Below are 11,535 nucleotides of genomic sequence, written 5' to 3'. Positions count from 1 at the left end.
CCTACAAATCTCAACCCTTGTGTAGAAGCATGCTTCTCACAACCATTAAAATTTGTTAGTTACCTAGTTCTACCAATTTTATGAAAGTATTACCAAACCATTCGTTAATTTACCTTGATTTATGTGGAAAAAAAATTACAACAATAACAAGCCTAACTCATTTTCGTAGGAATCACGGTTGCATTTAGCGTATGCAACAAGCTTTTTTAAACCTACCGATAGCTCGGGAGGACGAGAGGTCTCGTGAGGGTTATATAGGGAACACACCCACAAAGTTCATTTAACTAAGAAAAGAAAAAAAAATAAAAATAAAAATAAAAATAAAAATAAAAATAAAAATAAAACGAATAATAGTACAAACTCTACAACAATATACCTGATTTGCCTCTCATGGTGGTCGAAGTGCACATTTGCCTACCGAGTTTCCAACATACGCTCGGTATTTGGCATGCCGGATCCATTTTCTTTTTATTTTGCTCGGCATGCATATTGTACAACTTTGGGGTCGCTTCTTACTAAAGGTCTATGTCTTGCAACGCCACCCTTCGAATCCTTATACCCGAACCCGCATCCCCAACTTTGTTGGTTGGAGTGATAAGTATGGGATAAGGATGGATATGAACGTGGGCATCTTTCGGATCCGACTCGTCTCGCAGTGGGATGTCTTCCGCTCGGTTCAAACATTCATTTTCTTGCTCGGGAAGATCGATAACCTCCTCCACCACTTCACCATCTACTATTGTACCATTGGCCCAAACCTCTTGGTCTCGTTTAAGTTGGGCTAATTCCTCCGCTAATTGACCCACTTGCACCACCAATGCTTCATGGGCTTTATCTCTCACTTCATTCGCTTTCTTCATATCTTTGATATCCTGATGATTTTCTTTCATCATGTCCATGAGAGCATCAAGCTTAGAATGCATCAAATCTTGTGGGTTCTCGTATACCGGTTGAGGGTATTCATTATAATAATCATCATACTCCTCCTCCCGGTAACTTGAGAAATGTGGCAATTCGGGTTTATAGTAGTATTCTTGATAATGTGGTGGTGGCTTGTAACCAGACTTTATTTTTCCTTTCCAAAACACCGGATCTTTCCAAAATACTGGACAATCTTCATGTATATGAATTTTTCCACAACAAGGACATCCGCTTTCTTGCTCTGGTGGTAGAGGTGGTCTAGTGTATGGATAATGTGAGGATGGACCATTGAAATCTTTATGATCCGGCCTCCTATAATCAAACAATCCGCTGAGGTAGTCTTCTCGTTCCTTGTTAGCTTGAACTTTTTCGTAGAAAACAGAGCAATCCTCTAAATAGTGCTCTCCGCTTCCACAACACTCACACGGATCATCATCTACCCAATTCATATTGAAAGATGGTACCTGCAAAACATGTACCTGCACAAACAAGCTCGACCACCCAAAGTAAAATCACAAAAAAAATACAAGAAAAAAAAAACTAAACTAAAATCGAACAAGCAATGAAATACTAAGCGCACTAGCTCCCCGGCAACGGCGCCATTTTGACGTGACCGTGTCGTCCCGATCAGTCAAAAACCCAATTAAACCTAGGAAGCTAGGGTAAGTCGGGTATCGTATCCACGAAGAGCATGTGGTCAGTATCGCACGACCCATTCGATTAGTTAGACTATTTACAAAAAATATACAATGTGATTATGAAGTTTGCTAATATTTTTTTTTATAAATTTATTTGGTTGGAAAAAAAGAATCAGAGTGAACCAATATTTGGTTTTTATCTAAAACACTTGTGATTAACTAAAATTGCAAACTAAATTACTAAATGTTTAAAACAAGAAATTAGGGACAAGGTTCACACCCGGTTCGATAATTGCAAGACCTAGGGTTTCTACAAGTTTTTAGATTCAACTCAATTGTATACGATTAGCGGATTTAGTGTACCGTGACTTAGGTGCCAATAACTATCAACGTTTCAAAGAACGGACAAGAATACACTTTCTAGTCAACACAAGTAAATCCTAACCAAGACAATGCATAACTACACATAACCATTTCGTAAAGTCATAACTTTTAACATCGCTCGACAATTTACGAATACGAAACAAATGTAAACTATTGTCAAAGGTTTCAAAAATCAATACAAATTGTCACAAAGTCAAATCAAAATACAAATCTATGAACCCTAGAAATCTTACAAAAATCTACACCAGGGTGAAACCGAAGAGACTAGCCGCGTATATTCATGACGTCCTACCAAGACTTTGTTTCTTGATTTTTGTGCCAAGTAGTCAAGGGTGTTGCCTCCTCTCCAAAAAAAAATTCCGAACCGTAACTCCCCTCTCCTGTATACGGTTGATTCCCCAAATCGATGGGATGATGAGATGTTGTGCCCATTACGAGAGCCCAAAAAAAGATGTGATTGGTTGCCCCTTTCGTTGGTGTTGAAGTCTTGTGCCCCTCTCAAGTCCACATGATCAAAGTCCAAGCCCACATGTGCGGCCCACTAACCTCTCCAAATGGTGGTCACGTGATCTTCCAGATCAAATAATAACCCCCCTAATTAATAATGATAATCATTTCATGTTGTTGATTTTTTTGATCTATTACTCCACGTGTGTCTCAAGTCCACCAAGTAGGATTTTTGAACCCCTTTAATAAAAAACCCTCCACTAAAACTTAGCATTTATAAGTTTCTGTTTCTTTTGAACTTATTATAAAATGCCTCCTTCCTCACGTAAGCTAAAGCTGCCAAACATCAAATCCATGTGATTTTTATATTGTTGTAATCATGATGTTGAAATACAAATACCAATATTGTTCCCCAATGGCCGCCGCCTCTATTATTGTTCAACGTGGTGTTATGGCTGCTTTCATAAATAAGCCAAGTCTGCCATCACTCCCTTTCTTTTGGTTATTCCCAATATTCACAAGATGCTCCTTGACTTTTAATGCAATCCCTTTTTCTTAGTCCAAGTCTCTTGTGCATGTATATGGCTGCCCAAAATGTTGATGATGTTCCCCTTGCTTTGCGTGCCTTGTTCCATTTCATCACTAATCTTTCTAACTTTGCCATATTACGTGTTTTACCTGTAAAATCATAAAAAAAACCGTGGTTAACATATTCAAGGTGCATTATCACTTAAACGACAATAATTCACACAAAATACGCACGATAACACTCGGGTTTCACACTCTCAATCACACGTGGCGTCACGTCAGATTAGAGGATTTTGAGCAAAAAAGGGGGAGTGGGGCAACTTTGCTGGATAGGGCGTCTTGCGACACGTGGCACCCATTTAATTTTGATTTTTTTATGTTAAAAATATAAAGTGTTATATTTTTTATAAAATTATTGATACTCATTAAATAAAATAACCAACATACAACTTATTCATTAAAAAACATACAAGAATACACATCTACTACTCATCGTCACTAACGTACTCGTTTAGGTCGAGGTCGACTACATTGTTATTATCTTCATCCTCGTTATCTCCTTCATCCTCGTTAACGAGTTCCGCCTCGTATCCTGGTTGTTTGTTGTCCCATAGGTGATCGATCAAGTCAGACATAAGCATGTTGTGTGTTTCTCTATTCTTTATATCCATTATGTTCTCGATTCGTGTCTTCGATGATACTTCTTGTGACCAATACTCCGGGAACAATGAAGGGTCATTCTCATTGTAATCTTGGCAAATGGCTTTGTCTTCGTCTTCCAATATCATGTTATGCAAAATAATGCATGTGTAAATGACGTCATGCATTTTTTCCTTTGTCCAGTATCTTGCTGGATAATTGATGACGTGCCATCGCTTTCGAAGAACTCCAACCGTTCGCTCGATATCTTTTCTTGCTGATTCTTGTTTTCTCTTGAAATATTTTCTTTTAAGATCAATAGGATCGGCGAACGTCTTTACGAACGTTGCGTACTCCGGATAGATACCATTGACGGGTAGTCCGTAGGACAACCCTTAAGTGGTATAAATGATATTAAAATCCCACATTTAATCGGGTAATTGTCTAGAATTAGATAACTACGGTTGCTTGTGTTTCAGGTACATTTGGGGCTTAAAAGTGTGGAAATGAAGCTTCGAATAGGCGCAACTGGATTGGAGATTGAAAGATGGAGAGTATATGAAAAAAAATCAATTATTGTTATGGAAGAATTAAGAGGATAGCATTATAGAGGGCGAAATTACGAGCATGTAGGCGAAAACGGTGAAGAAAACGGAGTTGAAACGAAAAAGTTATGCTGAAAACAAAATTGCATGCTGAAGCCTACCGTAATTTACGGTAGCTACCGTAAATTACGGTAGAACCCAGCATTTTTCTTCCACCGTAAGGCAGTAGAGACCCACCGTAAGCCATTCCAAGCCACCGTAAGTTACGGTGGTACCGTAATTTACGGTGGAGGCCAGCGAGAAATGTGTAACTGCCCTATTTTATGATGTTTTATTGTGTCTTTTCAATGCCAATCATGGTGGACGGTTTTGGAGCAGTTTAGGGGCGATTTTTGGCTATCTTCTTGTGTTCTTGAGTGGTCTAAACATGAGGACTTTGTTTTGGATTCGAATGAACAAAGGTTTGATTGTGATGATGATTCACCACACTATGAGTGGCTGGGTTTGCTTGGTGATCATCCCGAATGTAAGGTTTACTTTTAATTTCTGGAATAATAGACTTTGCATGTGTTGTTTAGTTTATTATGGTGTTTGAATGATTGTTTGTAAATTGTTAATGTGTGTTTGATCATAGTTCTGAACCATACGTTCTTGGTGCCGTTGGCAATCGAGATATCATGGGAGGGATTAGGGTTGGATTTATGTTGATTGGTCATCGGGTAACAACCTCGCGTTCTAGGAATCCAAGTACTTAGTTCCCTTCCATTACAAACAATTGATCTTACATGAACCATGTCTATGTGGTTCTTTCCAGTTGAACATGAACATTGGTTGTCACTTAAAACCTGAAACTTGGGATGATCGCTACCTTCTTATCCTGTTACAAAACTTAACTTTGACTTGTAATCTAATTTAGTTCAATTTAGATAATTAAAACCAAACAAGCAAATCGGTGAATTTACTTTTCTTGCAATTTAGTTTGCTTTAGTTAATTTAGACACACATCGAGATAGCACATATTCCACAAACTCCCTGTGTTCGATACCCACTTACCGCTAGCTAATTAGTTGTAATTGGATTAAATTTGCGTGTACCACGACTAGCACGTCAAATTTTGGCGCCGTTGCCGGGGAGTAGTGCGCAACGTGTGTTATCTTGTGTGTTAGTTTGAAAAAAAAAAACCAAAAAGATTTCTTTTATGTTCATGATTTACACTTGGTAGTTGAGTTTTGTTGTGCAGGATGACAGGGCATTACACAAATGTCAGCTTATTTACGTGTAGATTGTGCGGGGGTCCGCGACATCCATGTATTGGTTGCCACGAGGCTCACTACAGGAGGGCACATGGAAAACCGGTGTCTTATGTTTCACAGCTTCCACCTCCATCATACGTTGACGATTATGAATCAGAAATGGAGGATGACTATTATTCATATGGATACGATCGGGACGAGGACGTTTATTATGAGGCAAGGATGGATAGTCTATGTTTTTGTTGCGGTCGCGATCACACTTATGATTATGATGTGTGCACGGTGTATTCGGAAAACCCGAAGTATTGGAATAAAAAGATGATGGAAGCGCGCATCTATAGACCGTATCAGGGATATCGGCAATATCATCCCGAAGAATATTCTGAGCCCGAGGGTGTTTATGTTTATGAGACCGAGGAGGAAAAAGAGCTTGCTGTATTGGAAGTAACTTTGTCCAAACTCGAGCAATATTTTGCAACACCCAACCTGTCCGATGTAGACCGAATCAGCTGCTTAGTTTCTAAGTGTCATACTTTAAAATTGAAGATAGAGATAGAAGAACGCCTCTCACCATTACCTTACGATATTAGAGATTATTCTCACATGAAGGAGGAGGTTGTGGAGGATAATACCACACCAATGAGTCCTTTATCTGATGAAGAGTCACTTGTAGATCAGATGATGTGTGTAGATTATGAGGTAGAGCAGGCTGATGGGATGGATATGTGCACCGAACCTCTTCCCATATCAATGATTCAAATTAACAAGTGTGGGGAAGTGGGTTCGAGGAACAAGATGAGAAGGGTGAAACTACCAGACATTAAGGTATATGTCATGAAGTGAACTAGCAAAGCCCGTAGGAGCAGCTTTAACATGCCAAATATACTGACAAATCTATGGAGATGGCATGTCAATTTCCGGGCATTTGTTGGAAATGCTGCAGGTAAGTGTGCATTAAGACCACCATAACGCATATCAGGTATGGTCTGGCTGAAGACCTTTAAACTTAGCGTTCTTGGGAGGCAGCCCAAGGATGTAGAGTATTGTATTTGTGTTTTGTTTTGTTTTGTTTTGTTTTGCTTTGTTTGGTTTTGTTTTGGTGTTGTGTTTGTGTTTCGGCAGGTTATTACGTTTCAATCCTCGCGGATACAATGATTCAAGTGTGGGGATGTTTGGCAACATCCCCGTTGATATATCAGCGAATCCAAGAGATGTTTATGTTCCTGTCCGATTACCGCAGTTGCATCACTACCAACACTGCTGATGTACTGATCAGGTTGTGTCTTGTTCTCATTTTGTGCACCTTTGTATATATTCATGTTTATGATCATGGTTGGGCGGATGGGTGGTGTATTGGTTTTGATGTTATGTGTTGGGTTGTGCTAGTTTGGCGGTGTTAATGTGTTTTTATAAAAAAAAAATAAAAAAATATATAAAATGAAAAAGACCAAAAAGAAATTTGGGGTTTGAGTGTTTGAGCTAATGTTGATGTTGAATGGGTTTTTAGCGATCATTTCCTTCCAAAGCCATACATTGAGGTCAATGTATCCCAAGTGTGGGGATGGGGGGAAATTTTGAGGTTTTTAAAAATTTGTAAATCAAGCGAAACATTGTGAGAATTTGAACACCTTGGAATACACCTGAGTAACACACCGACAACCCTTAATACCCTTTGTTCTTGGTGAGAGTTGAATCTACACTTGTATATAAATAATGCTTGTCTTTAATGAGAGTGGCAACGGGTGGGGGTGCATTAGAACTTGTGCTTGAATACGGTTCGAGGCCTTAGTTGAGCATGAATGTAGAAAGGATAAGGGCATTTAGGAAAGCCTCGTCATAGTGTGTGCGAGTGTGGGATTTGGGGGGTTGGACCTCATTAATTATATATATGAGCTTGGTAGTGAGAGGGGCGGGGGTTTGGACATTTAGTTGCCCATTTTGTGCCTAAAGCCGATCATTTGTTACCCCTTATCTAGTTCCCCAAAAATTTACCCGATTTAACCCGGTCTTATAGTGTTAGTAGTTGTTATAGTGTGTTTAGATATGTTATGTCAATCGTTCTTTATGTTTGCTATGTTAAAAAAAAGTGGAAAAGCAATGAAAACGAAAATAAATAATATAAAAAATAGAGAAAAAGAAGAAAAAAAATAAAAAAAAAAGTAATGTTTGAGTTATCTTGTATATAGTAGTTTATGTCTTGTTTATTGTTTTTTTTCATTGTGTAATAAAAGACCAGGTTAAGTCATTCGCTACTACATATATATTCCATTTCCTACCCGTACACCTAGCCACGTTACAACCTTAAAGCCCATTTGATTTGCATTCATGTTTGGCACTTTTGAGGAGGAGGACCGATTTAGGTACACGCATATAGTTGTGAAATCACCCGGTTGCCTTGTGTGTGTCTAGCTATCTTTGCTAGTGCTTACTTGTTGCCGAGAGGAGAGATATAGTGAGGGGTGTGTTGTTCGGGGTGGTAGGAAAGGGTTAGTAAAAGGATAACATGTTTACGCTTGATTTATGTTGATCGCTTGTGCACTTGAAAATGGTTTTTGATGGGTTGCTTGGGGCAAGCAACGGTTAAGTGTGGGGATGTGACGGGTAGTCCGTAGGACAACCCTTAAGTGGTATAAATGATATTAAAATCCCACATTTAATCGGGTAATTGTCTAGAATTAGATAACTACGGTTGCTTGTGTTTCAGGTACATTTGGGGCTTAAAAGTGTGGAAATGAAGCTTCGAATAGGCGCAACTGGATTGGAGATTGAAAGATGGAGAGTATATGAAAAAAATCAATTATTGTTATGGAAGAATTAAGAGGATAGCATTATAGAGGACGAAATTACGAGCACGTAGGCGAAAACGGTGAAGAAAACGGAGTTGAAACGAAAAAGTTATGCTGAAAACAAAATTGCATGCTGAAGCCTACCGTAATTTACGGTAGCTACCGTAAATTACGGTAGACCCCAGCATTTTTCTTCCACCGTAAGGCAGTAGAGACCCACCGTAAGCCATTCCAAGCCACCGTAAGTTACGGTGGTACCGTAATTTACGGTGGAGGCCAGCGAGAAATGTGTAACTGCCCTATTTTATGATGTTTTATTGTGTCTTTTCAATGCCAATCATGGTGGACGGTTTTGGAGCAGTTTAGGGGCGATTTTTGGCTATCTTCTTGTGTTCTTAAGTGGTCTAAACATGAGGACTTTGTTTTGGATTCGAATGAACAAAGGTTTGATTGTGATGATGATTCACCACACTATGAGTGGCTAGGTTTGCTTGGTGATCATCCCGAATGTAAGGTTTACTTGTGACAGTTATGTTTTGTTCTTTAATTTCTGGAATAATAGACTTTGCATGTGTTGTTTAGTTTATTATGGTGTTTGAATGATTGTTTGTAAATTGTTAATGTGTGTTTGATCATAGTTCTGAACCATACGTTCTTGGTGCCGTTGGCAATCGAGATATCATGGGAGGGATTAGGGTTGGATTTATGTTGATTGGTCATCGGGTAACAACCTCGCGTTCTAGGAATCCAAGTACTTAGTTCCCTTTCATCACAAACAATTGATCTTACATGAACCATGTCTATGTGGTTCTTTCCAGTTGAACATGAACATTGGTTGTCACTTAAAACCTGAAACTTGGGATGATCGCTACCTTCTTATCCTGTTACAAAACTTAACTTTGATTTGTAATCTAATTTAGTTCAATTTAGATAATTAAAACCAAACAAGCAAATCAGTGAATTTACTTTTCTTGCAATTTAGTTTGCTTTAGTTAATTTAGACACACATCGAGATAGCACATATTCCACAAACTCCCTGTGTTCGATACCCACTTACCGCTAGCTAATTAGTTGTAATTGGATTAAATTTGCGTGTACCACGACTAGCACGTCAACCATCACTTAAATAATATCCGCGTTTGTAGTAATTATCGCTCGCATAAAATGCTGAACTTGGTGCCAACCCGTTTATAATCTCTTCGAGAACCGGTGAAGACTCAAACACGTTGATGTCATTGTGAGAACCTTGTTGACCAAAATATGCATTCCATATCCAAAGATCATAAGATGCAACCGCCTGCAATATTAACGACGGTTTGCGAATGTCGCCTCTAGTATGTGTACCACGCCAAGCGGTAGGGCATTGTTCCCACTTCCAGTGCATGCAGTCGATGCTACCGATCATACCGGGGAAACCGTGAACTTGCTCATGCACGTCGTACATCCTTTGGAGATCACTCCAAGTCGGACGTCGTAAATAAGCCGGCCCATACAACTCAATCACACCTATATAAATTTAATTTAAATATGTATACGAACATTGACACTAACATATAAAAAAATTGACGCTAAAGTTAAATATATAAAATAATTGAAAACAAATTTAGTAAATATACCTTTACAAAAGTGTGTGAGTGAGTCTCGCGTAGTCTTGGCAGACATTCTCAGGTACTCGTCAAATGAATCAACGCTTGTGCCATATGCAAGTTGTCGGATGGCCGCAATACACTTTGTAATGGAGTAAAGCCAAGATACCCACGAGCGTCGTACTTTTGTTTGAAATAATCATAATCTTCCTCCATGTAGTTTGTAATACGGGTAAATAGACGTTTATTCATGCGAAACCGACGTCTAAATATCTTCGCGTCATATACCGGCTCCTCCCCGAAATAGTCTTGCATCAGCCGTTGTTGTCCTGCGGCACGATCCCGCATAATCTGAGTTCTTTTTCTAATCGGTTGGTCATCCGTTTCATTGTCATCGCTAGCAACTTGAACCATTAAATTGATCGTTGTCATTACCGCCTCGTTGATGGCTTCTTCAAATTCAAAAGAACTAGATGAAGTTGTATCGTCGTCGGACGAGGATGACGAAGGGACATTGAACTCCATTTGTGGTTCCAAAAAAACAAAATGGTTATGTTGAAAGAATGTATTTGGTGTTGTATATTTTTAGAGTGTGTTGTGTTGTATGGTGGATGTATATATATATATATATATATATATATATATATATATATATATATATATATATATATATATAGGTGATTTGGTAAAAAAAAAAACAATAGTTGGTCAACATAGCTGTTGGAGGGGGTATTTTTGTGAAATTTGGTGCAAAATAACGGTTCTTTTTTTTGAAATGTGGGATGAGTGAGCAACGAGAAGAGGACGCCGGGAGGGGGGACGCCCCCGGGAACGCCTCTGGGGGCGGTGTAGGCAGCGACTTAGGGTGACTTGGGAGGGGGAGACGCCCCACTCCCCTCAGTCTTACAGCAATTGACTTAAAACACAAATCCCATTAACTTTTCCCATTGGTCAACTCTTTCCTTGTTATAAATTATCAACGATCCAAAAACGCAATACATATAAAAATAAAAAAATTCATAACATTAATCCAAATACCTTGTTAAAAATAAAAAAAAAAATTAATAACATTAATCCAAATACATTATCACTAGTTCAAAAACACAATACATAAAATAATAACATTCATCCAAAAAAGTGATAAAACGCAATACAATAATAGCGTCAAATATGGACATACCAATAAAGATAAATCTTTTCTAGAGTTGGCTTTTACCAATCTTCTATACTATATAATAAAAGAAACCTATTTTAGAATACTTGTCATTCTCTCATTTAATTGATTAAAATTATTAATAATACGAATAATAATAATGTTTAATCTAAATTAATACAAATTTTTATTATAAATAATATTTAATCAAATCTAATCTAATACAAATTTTTATTATCAACAATATTTAATCAAATCTAATAGGGAAATTCATACGAATTCCAAAGTTGATATTAACTTTCAAATAATTAAAAAAAAATCCACCTAACATCATAAATGTTTATGTTAAATTCGATTAATTAATTTGTTCAACAATCACTATTATCTTTATCATTCAGTACGGTAACCGATTTGTAGGGGTGTAAACGAGCCGAGCCGAGCCCGAGCTCGACCAGGCTCGAGCTCGGCTCGTTTGGTTTTTATGAAGCTCGAGCTCGAGCTCGGCTCGAATCGAGCCTACTTCTTTGAACTTGAGCTCGGCTCGCGAGTAAAACCTAAAGCTCGAGCTCGGCTCGACTCGGCTTGAACTATTTTGAGAACAACCTTAAACGAGCTAAAAACTCGGCTCGATCTCACTTCAACATCGCTTAAACGA

At 38.3% G+C, this 11,535-nt stretch overlaps 1 protein-coding gene across 1 annotated transcript; it reads right to left on the bottom strand.

Moving 5' to 3' along the window:
* Window positions 1-3,403: 3,403 nt before the first annotated feature.
* On the bottom strand, window positions 3,404-10,252 carry LOC110931180 (protein ALP1-like). The gene is made up of 3 exons (XM_022174587.2): window positions 9,814-10,252; window positions 9,258-9,647; window positions 3,404-3,951 (listed from the first exon to the last, which is right to left on the bottom strand). Exons 1-3 carry the CDS (start codon window positions 10,250-10,252, stop codon window positions 3,404-3,406), a joined length of 1,377 nt encoding a protein of 458 aa, XP_022030279.2.
* Between the last annotated feature and the right edge of the window lie 1,283 nt (window positions 10,253-11,535).

This window comes from Helianthus annuus, chromosome 3, assembly GCF_002127325.2.
Source record: "Helianthus annuus cultivar XRQ/B chromosome 3, HanXRQr2.0-SUNRISE, whole genome shotgun sequence".
Classification (NCBI taxonomy): Eukaryota; Viridiplantae; Streptophyta; class Magnoliopsida; order Asterales; family Asteraceae; genus Helianthus; species Helianthus annuus.
This window is presented reverse-complemented; position numbering and strand designations above follow the sequence as displayed.

Excerpts from the sequence above, each read along its gene's own strand:
- LOC110931180 (XM_022174587.2), bottom strand. The coding sequence starts at position 10,252 with ATGGAGTTCAATGTCCCTTCGTCATCCTCGTCCGACGACGATACAACT. Across the intron at positions 9,648-9,813 it reads AGCGTTGATTCATTTGACGA|GTGTGATTGAGTTGTATGGG; the intron begins GTACCTGAGAAT and ends AAATTTATATAG. Across the intron at positions 3,952-9,257 it reads CGGATATTATTTAAGTGATG|GGTTGTCCTACGGACTACCC; the intron begins GTTGACGTGCTA and ends ATACCACTTAAG.